The 20,344-nt window shown below is 35.4% G+C and overlaps 1 protein-coding gene across 1 annotated transcript in view; it reads left to right on the top strand.

Moving 5' to 3' along the window:
- The window catches only part of NLN (neurolysin), a 38,628-nt gene extending 18,592 nt beyond the window's left edge, over window positions 1-20,036 (top strand). The window contains exons 4-13 of the mRNA XM_082497394.1: window positions 2,716-2,823; window positions 4,297-4,399; window positions 5,132-5,292; window positions 6,636-6,771; window positions 8,965-9,331; window positions 10,702-10,903; window positions 13,965-14,151; window positions 15,453-15,581; window positions 16,075-16,211; window positions 19,466-20,036. Of these exons, the coding sequence (XP_082353520.1) occupies window positions 2,716-2,823; window positions 4,297-4,399; window positions 5,132-5,292; window positions 6,636-6,771; window positions 8,965-9,331; window positions 10,702-10,903; window positions 13,965-14,151; window positions 15,453-15,581; window positions 16,075-16,211; window positions 19,466-19,600 (1,665 nt within the window). The 3' untranslated portion in view covers window positions 19,601-20,036. The remainder of the gene's footprint in view (window positions 1-2,715; window positions 2,824-4,296; window positions 4,400-5,131; window positions 5,293-6,635; window positions 6,772-8,964; window positions 9,332-10,701; window positions 10,904-13,964; window positions 14,152-15,452; window positions 15,582-16,074; window positions 16,212-19,465) is intronic.
- The last annotated feature ends 308 nt before the right edge of the window (window positions 20,037-20,344 follow it).

The following is a 20,344-nucleotide window of genomic DNA, read 5'->3' as shown; positions in this document are numbered from 1 at the left end:
TTCGTCAAGGAAACACAGGATGATGTAGATCATCCTGACCAGACCAAAATTCAAGGATTACCATAGAGCTTGCTTGGTTCCTGTGCCTGTGAGGGTTTATACACTTGCTTATCCTTAAAGACCTGACAGGTCTTCTTGAATGTGTATCATCCTTATCTTAAGCACGTCTGTGATGCAGATAAACTTGACAAAGGCTAATATTAAGACTAGAAGCCATTAATTTTTTTGAAGTGTATGTAGAGATGTATAGTCATCAAGAGAAGGGTGAAGTGCACTTAGTTTTCTCCTCCTTTTTCCCAAAACAATTTGCCTGTTTCTTAGCTGTAGAAGGAGCCAATATTCACTGGCTTTAAGGGCTTAAAATTAGTGTTTGTGAATTCCCTTCTTCTGCCTAAAATCTTTGCTGGGTTTGGGCCCAGATTTCCAGAAGCATGACAGTTCCATATCCCCACCAAAGGGGCTGGGAGATCCCTCACAATGCCTAAGTAACTCAGTGAGACTTTCGCAATCATCTGTCCTTAACTGTTACTGTAATAAAAGCAGTGTCTTTTTATAGAGATTAGAGTACTCCATTTTTTTCTCAGCCTTTCTATTTTAGATCCTGGCATCATGGTTAGCACTATACAAATGTTAATGTAGTGACAGTATCTGCATTTTTTCACCTCTGTCATTTTGAAGTCATGCTTCTTCTATCACAGTAGTCTTAAGTCGGAAGAAAGAACCCTGGAATTGTAGGGTGTCCTGTGGAAAAACAATATGTGAAAATTCTGATTGTTACAAATATTTTTGTACTCAATATCACAGCATTGACACTTCTAGATGTAGTGCTTGGTAGCATAAAGATCTTCACGAAGCTGCAGAATTTCGGGGAGCATTGTTTGCCAGAAGCAGAGCAGGAAGCCTGGGGGTCGCAGGGAGTAGAATAATAGCATTCTTTTTATCTTTGTGTTGGGAAATATTCTGTGTGGCTTGCCTTATGCATTTATCGCATGGATGGAGATCTGAGGTATGACTTGTAGAGGACAGAGGGCATGGTTTTCTTCACTTATTTTCCTCCCAAAAGGGGATTTCCACCATTTACCTCCTTTTATTTAATTTAAAGGAAAAAAAGGACAACGGCCAAGTGCTGAAAAAAAATCTTAGCCATGGTAAAGGGCACACTGTGCAACCACATGACTCAATCATCATCAACTTTACCTATGTGGTGACCTGTAGTAGTTAGATCATTCTTTCATGAGTCTATGGATTCTTTTAAAAATCATCATTAAACAGATAATATTAAAAAGAAAAGAAATTATTATTCATCATATGACAGTATCAGTAAACTAAGTTAAATCTGCCTATTGCTTTAGAAAAGTGGGTTTATCACAAAGTAAAGAAATTGTTGTCATTTTTTTCACTGGACTTAGAAATTCTTGCATATAGGCTATTGGTATATGCATAAGACTTTTAGGCACAATTCTAATGATGCTTAGCAGTCCGGCTGTAGCATAACGCTACTGGGACTTCTGACTCTGCAGAGTGAAAACAAAGCTAAACCATTCTAAGCTCTTTCAGGGCTCTAAAAACCATCCTCCACTAATTTTTTAATCTTATATGTAAGGCACTGATGGGAGGAGACATTGTTTATGTGTTGTTGTGTGGATTATTTTTAAATTACAGTTAGGAAAATATCTGTTTCAGAGGTTTTATTCTTACTTGTTTAGTCTTAGAATACAACTACATTCCTGCCTTTTATTTTTTCTGTTTAAGGAAGAGAGGTAATTGGCACTGGCAGGTCATTAGTTGACAGCTGTACACAGTTGTGTAACTTTTATGAAAAAGTTGCATGTTTCAACATCCTTACTTTTCAGAGGTGCTAGTCAAAAATTAATTGTATGTAGGTAAGCTGACAAGAGGGTTGTTAAGACAAGTCAGAGCAAATTCCAACATCTTCATATTTGAAGGTGAACTTAAACAGAATATGTCCTTTTTAACAAGGACTGTAAGTTAACACCTGTTTTAAATGTTCACATTTAGATGAGGGAAGATAAAGTTAGAAGGTGTACAGCATTATTTTCAATTGAGGACAAAATGGCAAGTTTCTGAATTAAAAAGTTATGCTGTAGTCAGTTTGAAGAAAGACCCTTACAGGACTGATCCATGTTCTGTTACAACCGGTATCCTGCCTCTTAATGTTGGTTGCTTTAGGAAATGACCATTCAAGAATCTTCATAATAGCATAACCAGATGTAGAAATAATGTTTTATTTGTTGTCACTGAATGATTTGTTCTGAAAGACAAGATGTATATGCTCAAATTTTATGCCATCGGATAACCTTCATTGACACATCTAATCTTCTGGGGTTTTTTAATCCCTGAAAGTTTTACAGTACAGTTTTACTTCATAGAACTGATTTTCTTCAAGTATGTGTAAGAAAGCTATCTCTACAGAAAAAGCCTAAGTGCACTGTTCCATAAACTAAAAGGGCTTGACATTATGACAGCATGTAAATGTGCTGAGATACGTGGTAGAAGAAAATTACTTTAAAACCATGCTACATCAGTATAAGAATACTATTGTATGAGGGAACTGGTTTTGGAAAGTTCTTCACACTAAAATTCCTTTTTTACTATAGTGGTGTTCTAAAGAACAATTTTGTTGAGACCCTTCTAACGCTTGGTGAGTTTCTTACACCACGTTGTAAATTTGATTATTCTATACTGTCATTTCAGCAAACCTGCGATCTTGAAAATGTAAAGCCTGAAACAAAGCGATATCTAGAGAAATCGGTTCAAGTGGGAAAAAGAAACGGACTCCATCTTCCTAAAGAAGTTCAGAATGTAAGTATGGACTATTAGTTTATAAAACAAAGGTGACAAACTGTTGAAGGGATGAAATTATGGTTGTATAGCTGTACTAAGCATATATTTGAACTCTGTGCTTTTGGACCTATTTAATTACTGCTCTGATCTTAACTGTTCTTAGTTCCAGATCCATCCTTTAAACTTTAGTCAGTCATCTTAAGGTGTTTTAAATTAATCTGTTAGACACTTATAGTACTCAGTGGATAGGGTTGGTATGCATCACCTCTCTTAGCCTTCCAGAGCAAAAGCCTACCCGGAAGAGTTTTGTTATATATTCTGATTACAGAGAATGCCTAAATTAGATGGCTAGCCAAGAGACCTCTCAAAAATGTTATTTGTGAGTCCAAGCTTCAGAAGTATGTATATTTGTTACAAAGACACAGCTATTTTAATTTCAATTATTAACCAATATTGTAAAATGTGTCCAAGATTCTAGCATTTTGACTAGAAAGAACTTGAGGTAGCTTAAAGACAGCATAAGCCATGCTGAGAATTTTGGCCTCATTAAGGGAGGATTTACTCAAGCATATAAAAGCGCTTACCGCTTCTGAAAATCATGAAGTAAAATTGTCAGCATCTGAGATGCTGGCATAATTATCTTTAGATTCTGAGTGGTGTTGTATAACAATCTCGATTTATGAGTCTTGAATAGACTTTACCCTCTGTAGAAAATAATAATTCTTAGCCACATCCTTCAGTTAGTGGGAATAGTTTCATGTGTATTTGCATTCCTTAAGGGCAACTGATCACTCTAAAGGAATTTTGAAATACTTTATAAGGAGATAATAGTTGAATTATATTTAAGTAAAAACTTGACCAATGATAGTCTCTGCCAGTTTTTTTTTTTTTCTATTTGGTGTGTATTCTTCTACTGGTAACTGCTGTGTTTATGTGAACTTGACAGTAAGGGGTAGAGACATACTATGAGATATATAGAAACTGTTTCAGATGGGTGAATATGAGGATTTTTAAAAAAGTTTTAGAATGGTCTTGTCTTGTGTGGGTATTCTCTTTTTTGTCATACTTGTACAATTCCAAATGAGTGTTTGTCAGTAGGTTGCATACAGTTTTACTCTGATTCTCATTGACTTTAGTGTATATTTTTACACTTAAAATTGTAATTTAGACTTTCAAATAAAAGACAATAATTGAACGTTAGCACATAATGCTGTTCAGAGAACATGTTTATGTGTTCAGTTCCCTCTCAGTTGAGAACACACTTGATATGTCATCAGAGCAATAGCAACAATATTGCTCAGGACCCAAAGGGAGACTGAGGGAGAGTGAAGTATGATGCTACCTAGAGTGTGTTACTTGCTCAGTGCTGGTATTCACTGTCAGATAGTAGAGACCCTAGCTGGAAGAAGTGAAATATTATTCCTGTGGAGGATAGTAATTGCCAAATTTGATTTTTGTTTTTCCACTAAGTTCAGTTTGTACCTCATACAGGAAATAAAGACGATGAAGAAAAAGTTGAGTGAGCTGTGTATAGACTTTAACAAAAACCTGAATGAGGAAAACACATTTCTTGTATTTTCGAAGGAAGAACTTGGTGAGTACTATGCTTGCTCTTTCCATTTCTTTAACCTTCCCATTTTACTGGAGTAATCTTTTTTGGCCCAGTGAATGATGGTTAGATCAAGTGAAATTCTGACTGTTTTCCAGTCTTCTCTGTTTCATTTTTAATCCTTCCCCAAAATCAGTTTAGAATTACCCTTTGCAGTTGTTTATGATTTCTTCATAGATTAGTGCTTCCTGAAATGTTTGCCTTGCATCACATTAGCATATCTGTCCTAATGTTTTTTTTTTTCCTCATAACTTCGGTCTTTGCTTCTTTTCTCAGTTCTCCACTGTCAGGCAATCCCCTGTGTATTATATTATTGCAATTATTGGAAAAATTTTTCTGTCCTGCAATATTTTTTAGCTACTTCAATCATTTAAACTAATCTAAAGATTTCACGTGACCCAGCATTTGGGGATTCATTATCCAAAGGGAATTGCATAAAACATGCTTTAATAACACCAGAGATTTTTTTGATGTCATATTACGTTTTTATCTGGTAGCCTTACATATATTTCTTTTTTGTCACAAATGTTTCCAATTTTTATTTTGCTTGGTTGTGATTTGAAAAAGCTCTAGCAAATAGCTGTTAAAAGAGGTGTTATTTCCGTGGAGATTTCTGATGTCCTATTAGATTGCAGCAAAACAAATGCAACAATCTCACAAAAAGAGAGGGGAGTGGATAATTCTGGTAAACATTGTTTATTAAATTGTGTTGTATAGAAGGCCTTCCTGATGACTTTATTAAAAGTTTAGAGAAGACCGAGGAAGACAGATATAAAATTACCTTAAAGTATCCCCACTATTTTCCTGTCATGAAGAAGTGCTGCATTTCGGAAACCAGGAGAAAAATGGAATCTGCCTTTAACTCTAGATGCAAAGAGGTATGTTGTATATTGACAGTTCTACAGGGTAGTGACAGAGTTGAAAAATTGAGCTGGACATTTAAATGTTAGATTTGAGTTCAAATTTATTGTCAAGTACTACAAAAACAGTTTCTTGCTCCTGTTTATTTTGAAGTCTAAAGATCTTAGAAGTTGGTGATCCACTTGTGTGTGTGTGTATGTATCTTAAAGTTTCAGTGGTGCTGTTAATAGAAGCAGGATTTTGCTCTTTTTCCAAATTTACCTACAGTGTTCTGCAGCTGCTTACTGGTACTTTCTTCCCAGAGAAGGATGTCTGATTGTAACTTCTGTAGTACTTTGGGATTCTTCGGAATAAGAGGGATTATTTAAACTTGTGTTTTAATTATGAAATACAGGTGATTAAATGTGAAATTAACACATTGCATATTGATCATAATTTTAATTAGATATTAAATTTTTTTTATAAAACATTCATTTAACTATCTGAAAAAAACATGGGAACATCCCCTATAAAAAGAAGAAATAATTTTACAAATAATTTGTTTGATGCTGATGAGACCAGACACCTAGACAGGTACAAAAATAATGAGGATAGAAGTGTCATTCAGGCAATTGTACCAACCATTCATTAGAGAAGAGCTGAGCTTTTGTACTAGAAGTGCTGGGAAATGTGAAGTGTACAAGGTAAGATAAAATGGCACCAAGAACTGAACACTTCAAGTCAGCATGTTTAAAAGATTTGCTTTTAAAACTGTGAGACAATCTTTGAACCTTGAAAAAAAGGATTTTTCCTGAGAAATCTCACTTTTCCAGAACTGGAGGTTAACACAGTTATTTTTCAGCTTCTCAAGGATCCTCCACCACATTTGGGTCAGGGCCTGGGGTTTTTGTGTTTCAGATCTTTCTCTGACTGCTATTGTCAGAGTGGCAAAAGAGGGAAATTTGCAAACAAGCATTGGATGTTGGCACAATAGTTTTGCAATCTGTCTTCACCACTAACAAGCAATTAATCCTGCTGTCAGCCATTTCCCTGTTATCTTTCGCATTTAAATGATTCATAAAGGAAATAAACTCTTTGCAACAGTTAAAGATTTGTTACTGTCCTAAAAGGATATGGTGTATCTTTTAATTAAAACAGATAAATTATATTAGGGAGAGTAATGACTCAGATTGACTAGAAAACTAGCTACCTGCAATCAAATGTTGTAATAAAAAAAAAATAATACAAGAACCTAGTTAAACTTACATTATTCTATCTTTTTATCTAAAAATATTTCATTTTAAATGTTTGCTCTTTCTTATAATTACATGTGTTTTCTGGTTTTGCTGTACAAATTTCCCTCTCTTTTTTTTTTTTTAAGGAGAACACAAAAATTCTTCAGCAATTGCTTCCACTAAGGGCAAAAGTAGCAGAGCTTCTTGGTTATAATACACATGCCAACTTTGTCCTGGAGGTAAACACTGCAAAGAGCACAGATAACGTAACAGCCTTTTTAGGTTTGTTCTTATTTGTAAACAATATGTTTATATTTGCTGTGGTAACATGACCCTTTGGCCAAGATAAATTTAAATACATAATTGGGTCACGGTGTCCATCACATTTAGACTGCAAAGGAACACTCCGTTACCTCTGTTCTGGCATATATTTTTTTTTAGACCGTAGTTGTACAAATGCAGTTGCTCCAAAACAGGGAAGCACAAGACAAAAATCTGAAAATAACTGCTCTGTGACAGCAAATATAGGCAAGCTGTTATGTCTTTCTCTACCCCAAAATGTATTTATCCTAATTTAGAACCAGAATTAACATGTGCAGCCTAAGCAATTTTATCAGTTCAAGAGGCTGCATCACAGTTACAGCTTTTCATTCCCTTAGGTTAGCTGCAATTTTTTGTGCATCTGTAGCCTTGGTGTCTTTTTCAGATACAACTGCAATGAAAGATTACAGTATGTGATGATGCAACTTCCATGATCTGAATTAAAAAATGAAATCTGGAATGATAGATTAAATTTGGAGTTCAAAAGCCCTCTAAGGGAATTTGATCTGAAAACAGAAATATCATGAAAATTTTAAACAGAGCAGTTTACGAATTTATAGTCATCCTGTTGACCTCAGCGGACCTGCTCTTGTGCATAGAGTTAACCTCTGCTTTCTGGAATTATGTAGTTCCACAAATAGTATGTGTTCCTTTATTAGTGTGTCCTAAGACCATTTACAGTTTTATATTGATATATCTTATAAATAAACCTCCCCAAATAATTTAATACAGCAATAAAGTCTGTTTGGTGGAGGTTCACATATGCCTCTTCCTTTACCTGTAATTCTGCTGCATTTCTCCTGTTGTGTTGTGAGCTCAGCCCCATTTTTGACAATACCAATTATCTGTATATTTGTCAATGAATTTACACTTAATTTTGATTTATAATTAAATGTTAGAATTACGTGATTTTTTTAAGTCTACTTAAAGTATATTGGACTCTTTTCTATCCATTATATTTTTGTAATTCTAAGTGGGCTTATATAACAATGTTTTTTTTTCACTTGCTTTGAAGGTTAATTAATTTAGCAGTTACTGTTGTGACTAACTTTTTGCAGTATGAGATCATATATATTTCTATTCATAAATATCATGTTTCATTGCAATTCTTATAGAGGGAGAATGTTCATCAAATTAATTGTCAGCTTTAATTTAGTTCTTTTGATACATCCTCAGCTACAAGTATGACAGTATGATTTCCTCTGCTGTATTCATATATATTCATTTTTTAAATCAAGGTTAATAAGCTGATCTTACGGCTAGGAAGAAAAGCATTCTGTCCTACGACATATTCTGAATTTAGCATAATATAGGCTACATCCAGTCATGTGAATGCATATAATACTTTACAGCCTACATAGAAATAGGAGTGGAGATTCCTGAATGTTGCACCCTAGATACCAATAGTGAACAATAACCTGAATTCTTGAGGAAGAAAAAAGTGTCTGGTCGTCCAGAAATACTTACAAGAGAATAAGTACAGTATGTACTTTATGGGAGTTTCAGTAAGCTTAAATATTTTATATTAAATGTACTGGATTCATAGTGCTATGGCCCTTTCTTGCCCAAGAAAAGCTATATTGGAAAAAATTGAAATTGTAGAGATTAAGCCAGTACCAGTAGCTTTGGTAGTCTAGAAGCTAGCCATCGTATAGGCAAGAATTCAATATTCTCTTGTTCTTTTATAGGACTTTAGCTAGAAGTAGGTCATAATCTGTTTTGAAAAGTCTTGGAAGAAAAAGTAGTGTTTGAATTTTGTGTTGCACTTCCAGTAACTAATTGTAGTTGTAGTCTTCAGCTGTTTCTGCAGAAACACATCAAGGCAGCTGAGATTACATGAAGTAAAATCAAAGGCTTCAACCAAAAGTGTCTGGTGTTAACTTTCCATTTCTGATGTCTTTGAAAAAGTCTAAATTTAACAAAACCCTTCACAGTACTGCTATCCCTATCTGGACTCCTGTACTATTTATAGCATGCCTGCAATTAAAACTCATTAAGACAAGAAAGCAGACAGTTTGCTTGCTGTTATCCAACAAATGGAAAATTCTAGCATCCACTCTTGGGGCAAGTGCTTAAAGTTATGGGTATATCTTATAAGAATACACGTTACAGTAAAGAACACAGAAGTTGATTACAAGGCAATCTTTGTTTCAGATGATTTGAGTAAGAAGCTGAAGCCATTGGTTGAGAAAGAAAGGGAATTCATTCTAGATTTGAAGAAAAAGGAATGTAAAGAAAGAAACTTTGATTATGATGGAAGAATCAATGCATGGGATCTTCATTATTATATGAACAAAACAGAAGAGCTGAAGTACTCCATAGATCAAGAAAAGCTGAAGGAATACTTCCCAATTGAGGCTGTTACAGAAGGCTTACTGAATATTTACCAGAAGCTGCTGGGACTTGTATTTGAGCAAGTAGAAAGTGCTCACGTTTGGCACGACAGTGTTACTCTTTATACAGTAAAGGATAATTCAACAGGAGAAATGTTAGGGCAGTTCTATTTGGACCTTTATCCAAGGTAATTATGACATAGTGTTTTACCTACATGTTTGAAATGGAATTGGTCTTAGTGAGGTGCTGGTGTGGTTGAAAATAAATGCATTTGGAAGTAAATATTTGTCCCACTGAGAAGGCTATTACGGTGTTCATTAAGTTGTCCTCTGGACTGTTTTCAGATTGTTTACGCTTTTTCTTTTTTTGTAGTACTACTGTGTTTCTTGCTTATGTTCTGTTTATGAAGCATTACTACTTTGTTCATTTTCTGTACTATTGCTGTCTAGTCAGTTGTCCATAATTTCTTGCCTCTGTGAACTTTTCTCCTTTCTAACTGTATTGCTGTGTTTTACTTTTCATTTATGTTGAACTGTTACTCCAGTCTGTTCAGCTCAATTATATTCCTGTCTGCCAAATGTTCTTAGTTTCTCCCAGTTCCTCTTTACACTTTATATGTGTATTTTGTACCCTGTTGTCCAGACTGCTGAAGAAAATATCAAATACTTCAGGACCAAGACTAGATTCCTGTTGAGCATGTCCTCAAATATACTTCCAGGTTGATCTCTGTAGCTCTCCAGCTCTCTTTGTAGCTAGTTACAGCATCATCTGTGTTTTGTCAGCGATTAGGAGACTAGCCTGATTTGACAGGATTTATTTTTAGCTAGTCCTTTTTGACTATTTCTCACTTTTTTTAATTATTCTTTAGCAGTTTATAAAGGGTTGATACCCTCTTTTAAATATAAATTGATTTAAGGCTTCTTTGGGTTAAGAAAATTAGGTTAGTGAATACAGTAGTACATAAGTTGTTCAAGATAGGCGCATGTTATCTCCTTCACCTGTTTGCCTGCTCCTTGCTTGGTGCATACCATGTGAATTGCTGAAGCTATTTGTTAGTAAGACTCTTCTGACTTAACTGCCCAGTTAACCACTCGGGTTTAGGGCAAAAATTTCAAAATAGAGTTTCTTTAAACTTTGGGATCACACTGAAAATACAGTAAACTGTATTATTTTTTCTTCTGTAATAAAAGAAAAAAAATACTGCTTCAGAGGACAGAACCTAGTCCTTATTGTTATAGTAGCAGTTTAAAATAGAATCAACATCTAAAATGTATATACTATTAGTTTTTGAGTAAAAATCAGATTCTTGTAAATGCTGCTGTGAATCTTAAACTGAGGTAATTGATTTGGGTTTTTTAATGTGGAGGTTTTTTTTTCCCCCCTGCGTGCTCTTAACATGATCTTAAACTCAGTGAGTCTTAGAAGTCATGAAAAGATGTAATTTCTTTGTGTAAAGCTTTAAGAGACACTGATTGTCCCTGTTCTTGAATAGGCTTTGCCATTCTGGTGAGCCGGCTTGGGGTTTGAAGATAGTGTCTGATATATTTTCTTATACAGAGAAGGAAAGTATGGACATGCAGCATGCTTTGGTCTCCAACCTGGCTGCCTTCTCTCTGATGGTAGCAGAATGATGTCTGTAGCTGCTCTAGTAACCAACTTCACAAAACCAGCATCAGATCGCCCATCATTGTTGCGACATGATGAAGTAAAGACTTACTTCCATGAATTTGGTCATGTAATGCATCAGATATGTGCACAGGTTAGTGATGTTTCAATTCCAGTGTAAGACTTATTTCCTTCTCCATTGTCTCAAAGCAAGGTATAAGTCTATTTTGGTGTTTTCTGATTTTGGTAAAGTACATATGCAGTTTTTTCATTATTTTTCAAAGTGGCAGGCTGGGGTGGGTGGTTGGTTTTAATTTTTATTTAAAACTACAGCAATGACTGCACCTTATAAAAAACATTTGGATAGGGACATATACTTTTGCGTTTACACTGTGCAGGTACCTGTGATGAGTGAATAGATCCATGTGTAAGGTAAAGAAGTTGCTCAGTGGTGGCATCTGTTACAACTGTGAGAGGGCTTTTTATTACTTCTAGTAGTATGCTAGATATTAGAAGAAAAAAATGGTTGCTGTACCTAGGAATGCAAATAATTTGTGAATCCTGATAATCTCCGGCATTTTGGCATTTAGTACTCTTGAGAGCTATCACTCTTAACATCAAAAGCATAAAACAGGTTTTGCCTGAGCTATGGTATTTCCTTCTCTCCTATCTGACAGTTGGGGTTCTCACGGTGACCAGAAAGAACTGAAGCCAGTTTGCAGATTTTGCATCAAGATGTCAATAAAGTTTTAAAATTGCTGGTTTCATTTTTACTTGCATGTAAAATTGACTCTGCCAGATGATGAATTTATTATTGGCCTAATTAAAATTTTGTGTTTCAGAGAGAGACGAGTCTCAGTATTTATTCACCAAAAAGTTGTATAATTATCTACAAAGCCAGACATTATGTAGCACTGCTTTCATCTTCTTTATGAACAAGTATCAAATAATAAAATCAGAGAAATATGACACACATTAGATTTTAATTCTTGACCTTGATCCTAAAGACTAGGACTGCAGAACAAATAAACAAAGTCATAGAAATCCATGTATTAAATCCAGAATTAAATAAATGACATTCAAGCAAACTTCAGAACAAGTAGCTAGACTTGGTTAGATAATTTTGCATCATGTTGAAGCTAGAAATATAATGATTATTTAACCATCTTCACCCTAAGACAGGTATTTCTGAGCTCAGAAATTGAAAATAAAACCGTTTTCTTTTAAACTACCTAGAAGATGTTTATAAATGACACATTCAGCATTGGTACAAAATTGACCGCAACAATTTGATGCCAATGAGGATGCACCTGGGTCTTGCAGACCCCCTTCTGGGCAGCACAAGCCAACAATTCCAGTAGTACTTCACTTACTGTGGAATTGCATGCGGGTCAGGGAGGCCTGCTTTCCAGATGTCTCTTCCACTGTTGAGGTGGTTTCTGCACGCATCGCTGCCGTGCTTACTGCTGCTGTATTTTATGTAACTTGTTATTTGCACACTGGCAAATAACTTGCTAGTCCCACATAACAACATCCTGTCGTCTGGGATTTGTGTGTGCAAAGCACTGTCTTGTTTCATATGATGATTTGTTTAAGCATGATAAAACTTGACATTTAAAGGGTATGCAGGGATCAGACTGGGTGGGGATCTGTGAGCTGCTGGTAAAGGTCAGCTCCTGGAGACTGATACTCCTTGTAATGTACTGGGGATCTGCTGGAAAGTGAGATATCAAGGCAAGAAAGGGATCTGTTTATGCCATTAGGGAAGGAGAACTATTCAAGTACCTGAACCAAATGTCTTAATGTTTTTTGTTAGTGTGGTGCACTTGTGTATGGGTAAATGAGGATGTCTGGAGGCCAACAAACTCTTGCACTCCTTTTGCCTTTTGCTCTACACACTTCTATCACCATTGCTTCCCAGCTGGTGCTTCCATCTTTTCTTCCTAGCTGTTCTTCAGAAAGTACAGTAAGAAGGGCCAGCCTGTTACAACTACAGATTTGAGTAACCCACAAGTGTAAATAAAGGCAAATGTTTTTCTCCTTTTCTGCTGTTTTTCTGAAGACATGCGAGAAAGATATATGCATGTGACATAGCTGTCAGTTCAATGTATGTCCTATATTATACAGGCTTTTTTTTTTTTTGTGTGACCCTGCAAGAAATTAAGTTCAAAAGCCAGTACTCCTGTGGGCATCTGTTCCCCAGTGGAGGATGGAACCTACGAATGTCTACAGCTCTTAGAGAGGTTGTTTGGGAAACCGAGAATTCTCTTTTTCTTTTAGCAGTTGAAATGTTTTATTAGAATGTTGCCGAGAAGGGAAGAACAATAAAATTGGTTTGGCAAGAGGAGGTAGGCTTATTACAACACAAGTGTGGAGTGATACCAAATAATTTCTGTTGGCATTTGAACAACTGTCTTTCAAAAGTGACTGTTTATTTTTAGAAATGTTTTGGGGTTGCAGTAGATTTTAATGAAGATTTTTAAAAAACTTTTCTTCAAAATTAATATCTGGAGGAAGCTTTTTAAACGTGAAGTGATTGACAATACTGAAGTGAAAAATGAAAACCTCTAATGTGCTTGACTTTCAGAAGGAAGATTCTTCTATTAGTGATTGAGTGTCAGATTTGGAGACCTTTCATGAATAAAGGTGCTAGGATTCATTTATTTCAGGCAATGTATTCCTGGCTCAAAGAATTGTGCTATGTGTTAACCATATGCCTTCTGAATGAAGACAGGACAAAACTTTAATAGGATAAGTTGGTCAAGTAAAGTCTTTGAATCAGTGCAGTAGATTGTGATACAATAAATAATTTTATAAGTTTATAATTGGACTTTACTATTTTAATTTGGGGTAATATAACAAAATTTTATAACAATTTACAAATTATATCATTGTCATAAGACAAAACAGAAACGTTTGTATTTCTGTCATAACCTAAAAGGGAAAAATCAGTAAGAAAACTGAAGTACTGTTTCACACCAGTAGAAAATGCAGTAAATAACTACTGAATAATCTGTTTTGTTGCTTGGTAATAGTCTTATATCTGAATTTTTTCCCTCCTTTCATTAAAATTCATTTTTATTATTATTATTGTTGACCTATTCAAATGCTTCCTTTTGCTGTGATTAACACTGAAATTTTAGTATCTGAAAGTTTATATTCTGCTAGAAATCCTGGCTTCTATTTTCATTTAATACAATGGCTTTTCCTTTTAGACTGATTTTGCTAGGTTTAGCGGAACTAATGTGGAAACAGACTTTGTAGAGGTACCTTCACAAATGTTTGAGAACTGGGTGTGGGAAAAAGAACCACTACAGCAAATGTCAAGACATTATAAAGATGAGAGCCATGTTGCAGACACTCTTCTTGAGAAACTTGCTGCCTCTAGACTGGCTAATACAGGTATGTCTCTCCCCTCTCTCCCCCCAGTATATACATAAAAATACATCATGAAAAAAATTGGTGGGAAACATTCAAGGCAAATAGAAGAAGCACATTAAATTTATTCTGAGTGTACACTTATCACCACCTTTCTGGGTTTATTTGCATGGATACCACCATTAGTAAAGGCTGTGATGGCAGATACCACTATTTGCAGAAACAGTAGCAACTCTGATTTTTCCAGGCTACCCACAGGACTAAAATACCTTTGCATTCCTCTCCATTGGACTTTTTTACCTACCAACTTTGCTCATTTTAAACTGGGGGCAGGAGGGAAGGTCCTGGGTTTTCTGTTGTTTGTTTTTGGGTTTGTTTTGTTTTTTTTTTCTGGTAGCCCAGTATCATGTTTTCTACATGTATCATCTACATTTGATTTGCAGATGACACTTGACAGACATTAAAGTTGTTTGAAAATTTACTGAACGTACGCATGTCCCAGGCAGAAGTGTTGTAGTCCTGCCTTGCTCAACCAACCTCCTGACTTCTCAATCCAGAACCTTAAGTCCATATTCTCAACCTTCCCAGCAGATACACTGCCTTCCAAAACTAAGGTCCCAATTCCCTTCTTCCACATCTTTTACCACCTTACATGTGTCTCCAAACCAAGATTGTAATCTTGTTATTACCTATTATCTCATTGTTATTCTGTCACTCTCACCTCTCTGTCCCTGTAATTAGAATTCTCCCGATATTGTAGTCTTACCCATTGATGGTACAATTTGTCATTAAGACAGTGCTGTTTATTTCATACTGCTTCCCTATCCTGAACGAGAAGTTCCTGTCCTTCTGGCTTGTACAGGCACTGTAGCTACACAAGCATTTTGTCTGAGTAAAGGTTCACATCTTGTAGCTTCTTCAAAAAGCCTGCAGCAGCAGCAGTTCTTGCTGTTCTTTGAAGTGTCTTAGGGCAGATACATTTACTAGCATCTGTGCAAGTCTTGAATGAAATGGTATACTGAAAGTGAAGACAGCTGAAAATGTAATTTTAAATACTGACATTTGCTTTTAAAATATCTGCTTTATTTTGGTTTTGACCTGTGAGAAAACTTTGAAAAAATTAAGCTTATAATGGCAATCCCTTTATTAAAAATCTCTTTCAACTTTTTGTAACTGAAGCAATTCAGATGGAAATGATATAATTCCAAGTTTTTTCCATACTTAAAATTCTAGTAATTTAGGATGCATGTTAGATCCTTGAATGAAAGATGCTAAAGAAACTGGTTACTTTGATAATAGTTAATTAAATATTCTTACCCAATTAGGCCTTTTAACCCTCCGCCAGATTGTTTTGAGCAAAGTTGACCAAGCACTGCATACAAAGCCATCTGTTGATCCAGCAGATGAATATGCTAAATACTGCATGGAGATTCTAGGAATTCCTGCCACCCCAGGTATGTCAGTGTGAAGCTTTTATATAGTGTGTCCAAATGGTTTCATTAAACAGGTCTTTCTTTCCCCATAATGCTTGGCATACAAAAAACACAAGTTATTGTTTATAAAAAAATCTACTTTATGAAGCTGAAATAATTACTTTGAAACTTGGGGTGATGTTAGTGATCTCTTCTGAAGGAAGGTAAAGGTAAATATAAAACTTAATGTTTTGCAGGTTATATTTTAGAGTGACATGATGTGAATCCCATTTTAGATGTTCTGTCACATCTGTGTTGGATGTGCAGCTAGCCTAAAGTGGGAAATTGAATTTCCTTTGGAGTCAACAGAATATGGCCAATACTTTTAGAGGCATACTTAGACCCTTTATGTTAGAAGTTTCAAAGTACTTGATACAAATTCTGTATTAATTTATTCTTAAAGCTGAAGTACTGTATACATCAAAGAAATAACTGCATCTGATTCAAATAAGTTAATGTTAATCTACTTTTCAAGGAACAAACATGCCAGCTACTTTTGGACACCTGGCAGGTGGTTATGATGGTCAGTACTATGGATACCTGTGGAGTGAAGTGTTTTCCATGGACATTTTTCATAGCTGCTTTAAACAAGAAGGGATAATGAATCCAAAGGTAGGTGATGAATACTTTTTAATAACAACTTTTGTTGCACTTTGTCTCTGAAACCACATTTATTACAATCACGATCCACAGGTATAACATCTCAAGTACTTCTTCTGCACCTGTCAAGTTTAGATCAACAAAAAAGTGTATAAATCACTTAATTACTTTAGAAAATTATCTTAAAATTTTCAAGAGCACTTTGATTTTAATACACTTCTTCCATAGTCATGTATTTAATACTACGTTATGACACCTTTAAGACATTGTGTTACATTGACGAATGCCTTCCTCTTTTAGACTGAAAAAACATATTCCTCCATTGCAACAGCAGATGCATATTCTTCTGCTGTGAAAGCTGTATGATAATGATGCTCTGTCAATAGTACCTCAAGTGTGTGGTACTTTTATGTAGTTATTATTTAGAAAACTGAATTTGTTTTGATCTTTCTCTTCCACAGCACAGCATAACTCACAATTTTTTTTCTCCTAGGTGGCTTTTGAAGTTCAAATCATTGAAAGGTTCTAGATTTACTGGGCTTTTTTTCCCTTGTGTAATTCCCCAGCCTCTTCTGCCTCCAGCAGAAAGAACTGATAGTTACTGATGCAGTTAGTAGTCCTGCCAATTCTGGCAGCCTTTTATATTTTTTGGAGATTATAGTATTAGACTTGTGAATTGAGATGCTGCAGTTCTATCATGGGAAAGACCTTTCAGTTTTCCTAATCCTCTTATCTGTCTTCTGGATTCAGCAGCCAGCACTCGTGCTACTCGTCAGTAAATGTATACAAGAGACAAGTAATCGAAAGAGTAGAAACTGTTTGAATTTATTGTTTCTCTCATGGAATGTGCCTTGATTCCTCTTCTTCATTCTCAGAACAAGCAGAACTTCTAGAACTGTCCCTCCCTCTGGAGGGTGGAGAAAGAAAACAAGGTTAGACTTTGAGCTGGACAAAGAGAGGAGTACCAAGAGGAGATGGGGGCTAGAAAACTGAGGCAGTGGTTAGGCCAATAAAACCCAAAGGGGGTTTTATGAAGAAAGGCAGCAAACTGAATAGTTTGAGAGGAGAGGTGATGAAAGATTTGGAGGTCAAGGTTGATTTTGAAGTGCTAGGGATTCATGACGTGTGAGAATAAGCACTCCTGTTCATTCAACAGGAATGTTGTCACTCATAAACGAGCATTTTTTCTCAAATGGCAAATTAAATGAGAGAATAATTTTAATAAAATGCTGTTCATATAGATCTTAAAATGGCATTTGGGGTGGGGTCAGACTTGCTGGGATTTTTTAATGGTTTGCAGTTGGGAGAGATGGGTAAGGGTGCCGGTGCCAGACTTGTGGCACTTTGTGTCAGCTCCCTGTTCTGATACACGCATGGCTCCTCCAGTGTCATCACAGGCCTTTTTTCTGTTAGCTTTACTCCCTACTCTCAGAATTCTTTTCTGAGTAATTGTATAGTCAAAATCCTAAGATATAGTTTGCTAGAATTGCTCTGTGACCTTTACTTATCCTGAGGGATGAAAGTGCATTTTATTCTGATTTCTTTTTTTTTTTGGTGGGGATTTTTATTTTGTTTGTCTGTGTACGGGAGGCTTTGAGAATAATTTAATTATGCTAGGAGTGAATATTTGCTACGGTTCAGCTAAAAGGCAACTAGTGCCATTTTGAATATGAAGCCTGCTATCCAGGGTAAGAAGTGAGGAAGAAAAATGATTATTTGTGTGTGTGTCAGTCTGTCTCTAGCATATGTGTGCACACGCATACTTTGCTTGAATGCTGATATAACTTCAAGGGTAATTCTGTGGAGATGTTTCCTCCCTGTTCAGAGCAATGCTGTCTTCTCAAATTGGTTCTTGTTTTCCTTATTTTCATTCCACGTAAGTGTAGTAGAGTTCCACAGGATAGGACAAACAGTCTTTTATAAACAAATACTAGATACCAGTGTGATTTTTGTAGTTACACATATTTCATTATATCTAGATTTAGACTAGTCTTCAGAACAGCAGGAAAGGAAAACAGTTACAGTATTATGACTAGAGCTTTTAGAAGTTTGGCTTACCTCTTCCTGTTAGAATAAAACCTCTCTTCCTGTTTTGAGCAACAGTTATAGAAACTTGTTTTAGAGACTGTATTTATAAAAATTCTTCAGCAAACACTTAACTCTCACTTCGTTGATTGTCGCACTCCTCAGTTCTTGCCTTAGAACTGAGCAATGTGCTGGTTCTGGAGAGACAACAGCAAAGACTCAAGTCTACTCATGTAACAAGTTTTAAACTACAAGGAACAATATCTTCATTTGCTGCTGATGTTCAGGGAACTAACACAAATAGTGAAGTATAACCAACGCTTGAGTGCATTTTTTTTAATTTTTTTTTTCCAGTTGCTAATTCAGACAATGCAATTGATAATGCAATTAAGTCATGGAAGTCCATCAAGTTAAAAAGACCTATGGTTGTTTTAGCAGCACAGCTATCAGGAAGCAATGTAGACCTGTAATCTCTTAACTTTGACGCGTGGGGGAAGTATGTATGTGTATACACAGTGACTAAAAGGAAGAACATTTTTCTCTCAATATCAGAAGCATCTGGGACATCTGCATGCAAAATAATATTTTCTCATTGATAGTCATGTCTCAGAAACCCAAAATTCTCCAGATATGTTCTTTAATATATGAAAGATTGTTAAGAAAGTCCTCACTACTTACTGTTTTCTCAGAAGCTTCGATCTTTTTTTTTTGTAAAGGAATCCATTCCTTCTGAAGTAATAATAATTTTTCTTCCTGAAAATAAAACCTGAGTTAAGTCTCTGTTACTTTAAGATACTTTAACAGGGGAGTTAGATGTGTTTGTATGTATTGTATATACTACTGTGCATATAATATATGTGTATGTGCTGTGTCATTCCTCAATGCTATATCTATCTCTCTCCAAACTATCATCTCTGCTCTTCAAACAGAGATTGTGTGTGGAGATTGTGCATGTGCTGTGCTCTATAGAATGTCTTCCAGATGAGCTGTGATTGTAACTTCTAAAGCACTGTAAAACCATGAGAAGAAGGATATATTTGAGAATAGGTTAAATTTCTGCTCTCTTGAGTTCTTCCAGCAGATCTAAATTATACTTGTGGTGTATCCTGATTTGCTTTTAAGAAAATCTGGAAGGAGAAAAGGTATATAATCATCAGTAGATTTTTAAATGCGCAAAAAATACAGAAAATAGGCAGTTCTCAAGATAACAAAATCTAACATTCTGCTTTACCTTTTACCAGGCTGGGATGAAATACAGAAACCTCATTTTGAAACCTGGAGGATCTTTGGATGGGATGGATATGCTACAAAATTTCTTGGAACGTAAACCAAGCCAGAGAGCTTTCCTATTGAGTAAGGGTTTATGTGTTCAGTAAAATTATTGTTCCTTTGTAATGACATATAAGTATGGAATAAGCTGGAAATGTCAGTGTATTTCACATCTTAAATATGTATCACTTGTAGGGAAATTGGGTCACTTTTTGATGATTTTTTTAACTGTTAAAATAAAAGTGTAATTTTTTAAAAATTGCATAGAACTACAAAATTCAACGCATCAGGGAAAAAATTCTGAGATGTGCAGAAACTGAGAAATTTGCATGGTAACTTTTAAAAATTGTTATGAAATAATACTAATCAATATGGGGATATGATGCCATGCTTCTCTTTTAATAGATGCACTTAAACTGTGTCTTGTGAATGAGTTTAAAGAGTGGACGGGAAAAAAAGGACACTACCAGCAATAAAAAAAAAACCCAGATTCATTCCTATTCTGTATTCTTCTATTGTATTGATGGCTCAAAAATGTCTTTGATGGAGAGGAAGTGTATGTGTGTGTTTCATTTCATCGTGGTTTGGGTTCAGTCTAGCTTCCTGACAAATTTCAAGACTGAGAACCTGCTTCAGAAAGCCTTACAGGCGAGACAATTGTGTGATACTTTTAGACTTCATTCTGATGCATGTTAAATTCCTGTATCATTTATGCTTATACAGTATAACTAAAAAGAAAAAAAAAAAAACCAAAACCTACCATTTTCTTCCCTTCATTGAGAAAAAACAGCGAAAATCTATGGCCTTGGCAGTTCTTCCACCACTCTTTCTTTTTTGCTGATGGTCACAAA

Source organism: Vanellus vanellus (assembly GCF_965231255.1).
Source record: "Vanellus vanellus genome assembly, chromosome: Z".
In the NCBI taxonomy this organism is placed as follows: domain Eukaryota; kingdom Metazoa; phylum Chordata; class Aves; order Charadriiformes; family Charadriidae; genus Vanellus; species Vanellus vanellus.
This window is presented reverse-complemented; position numbering and strand designations above follow the sequence as displayed.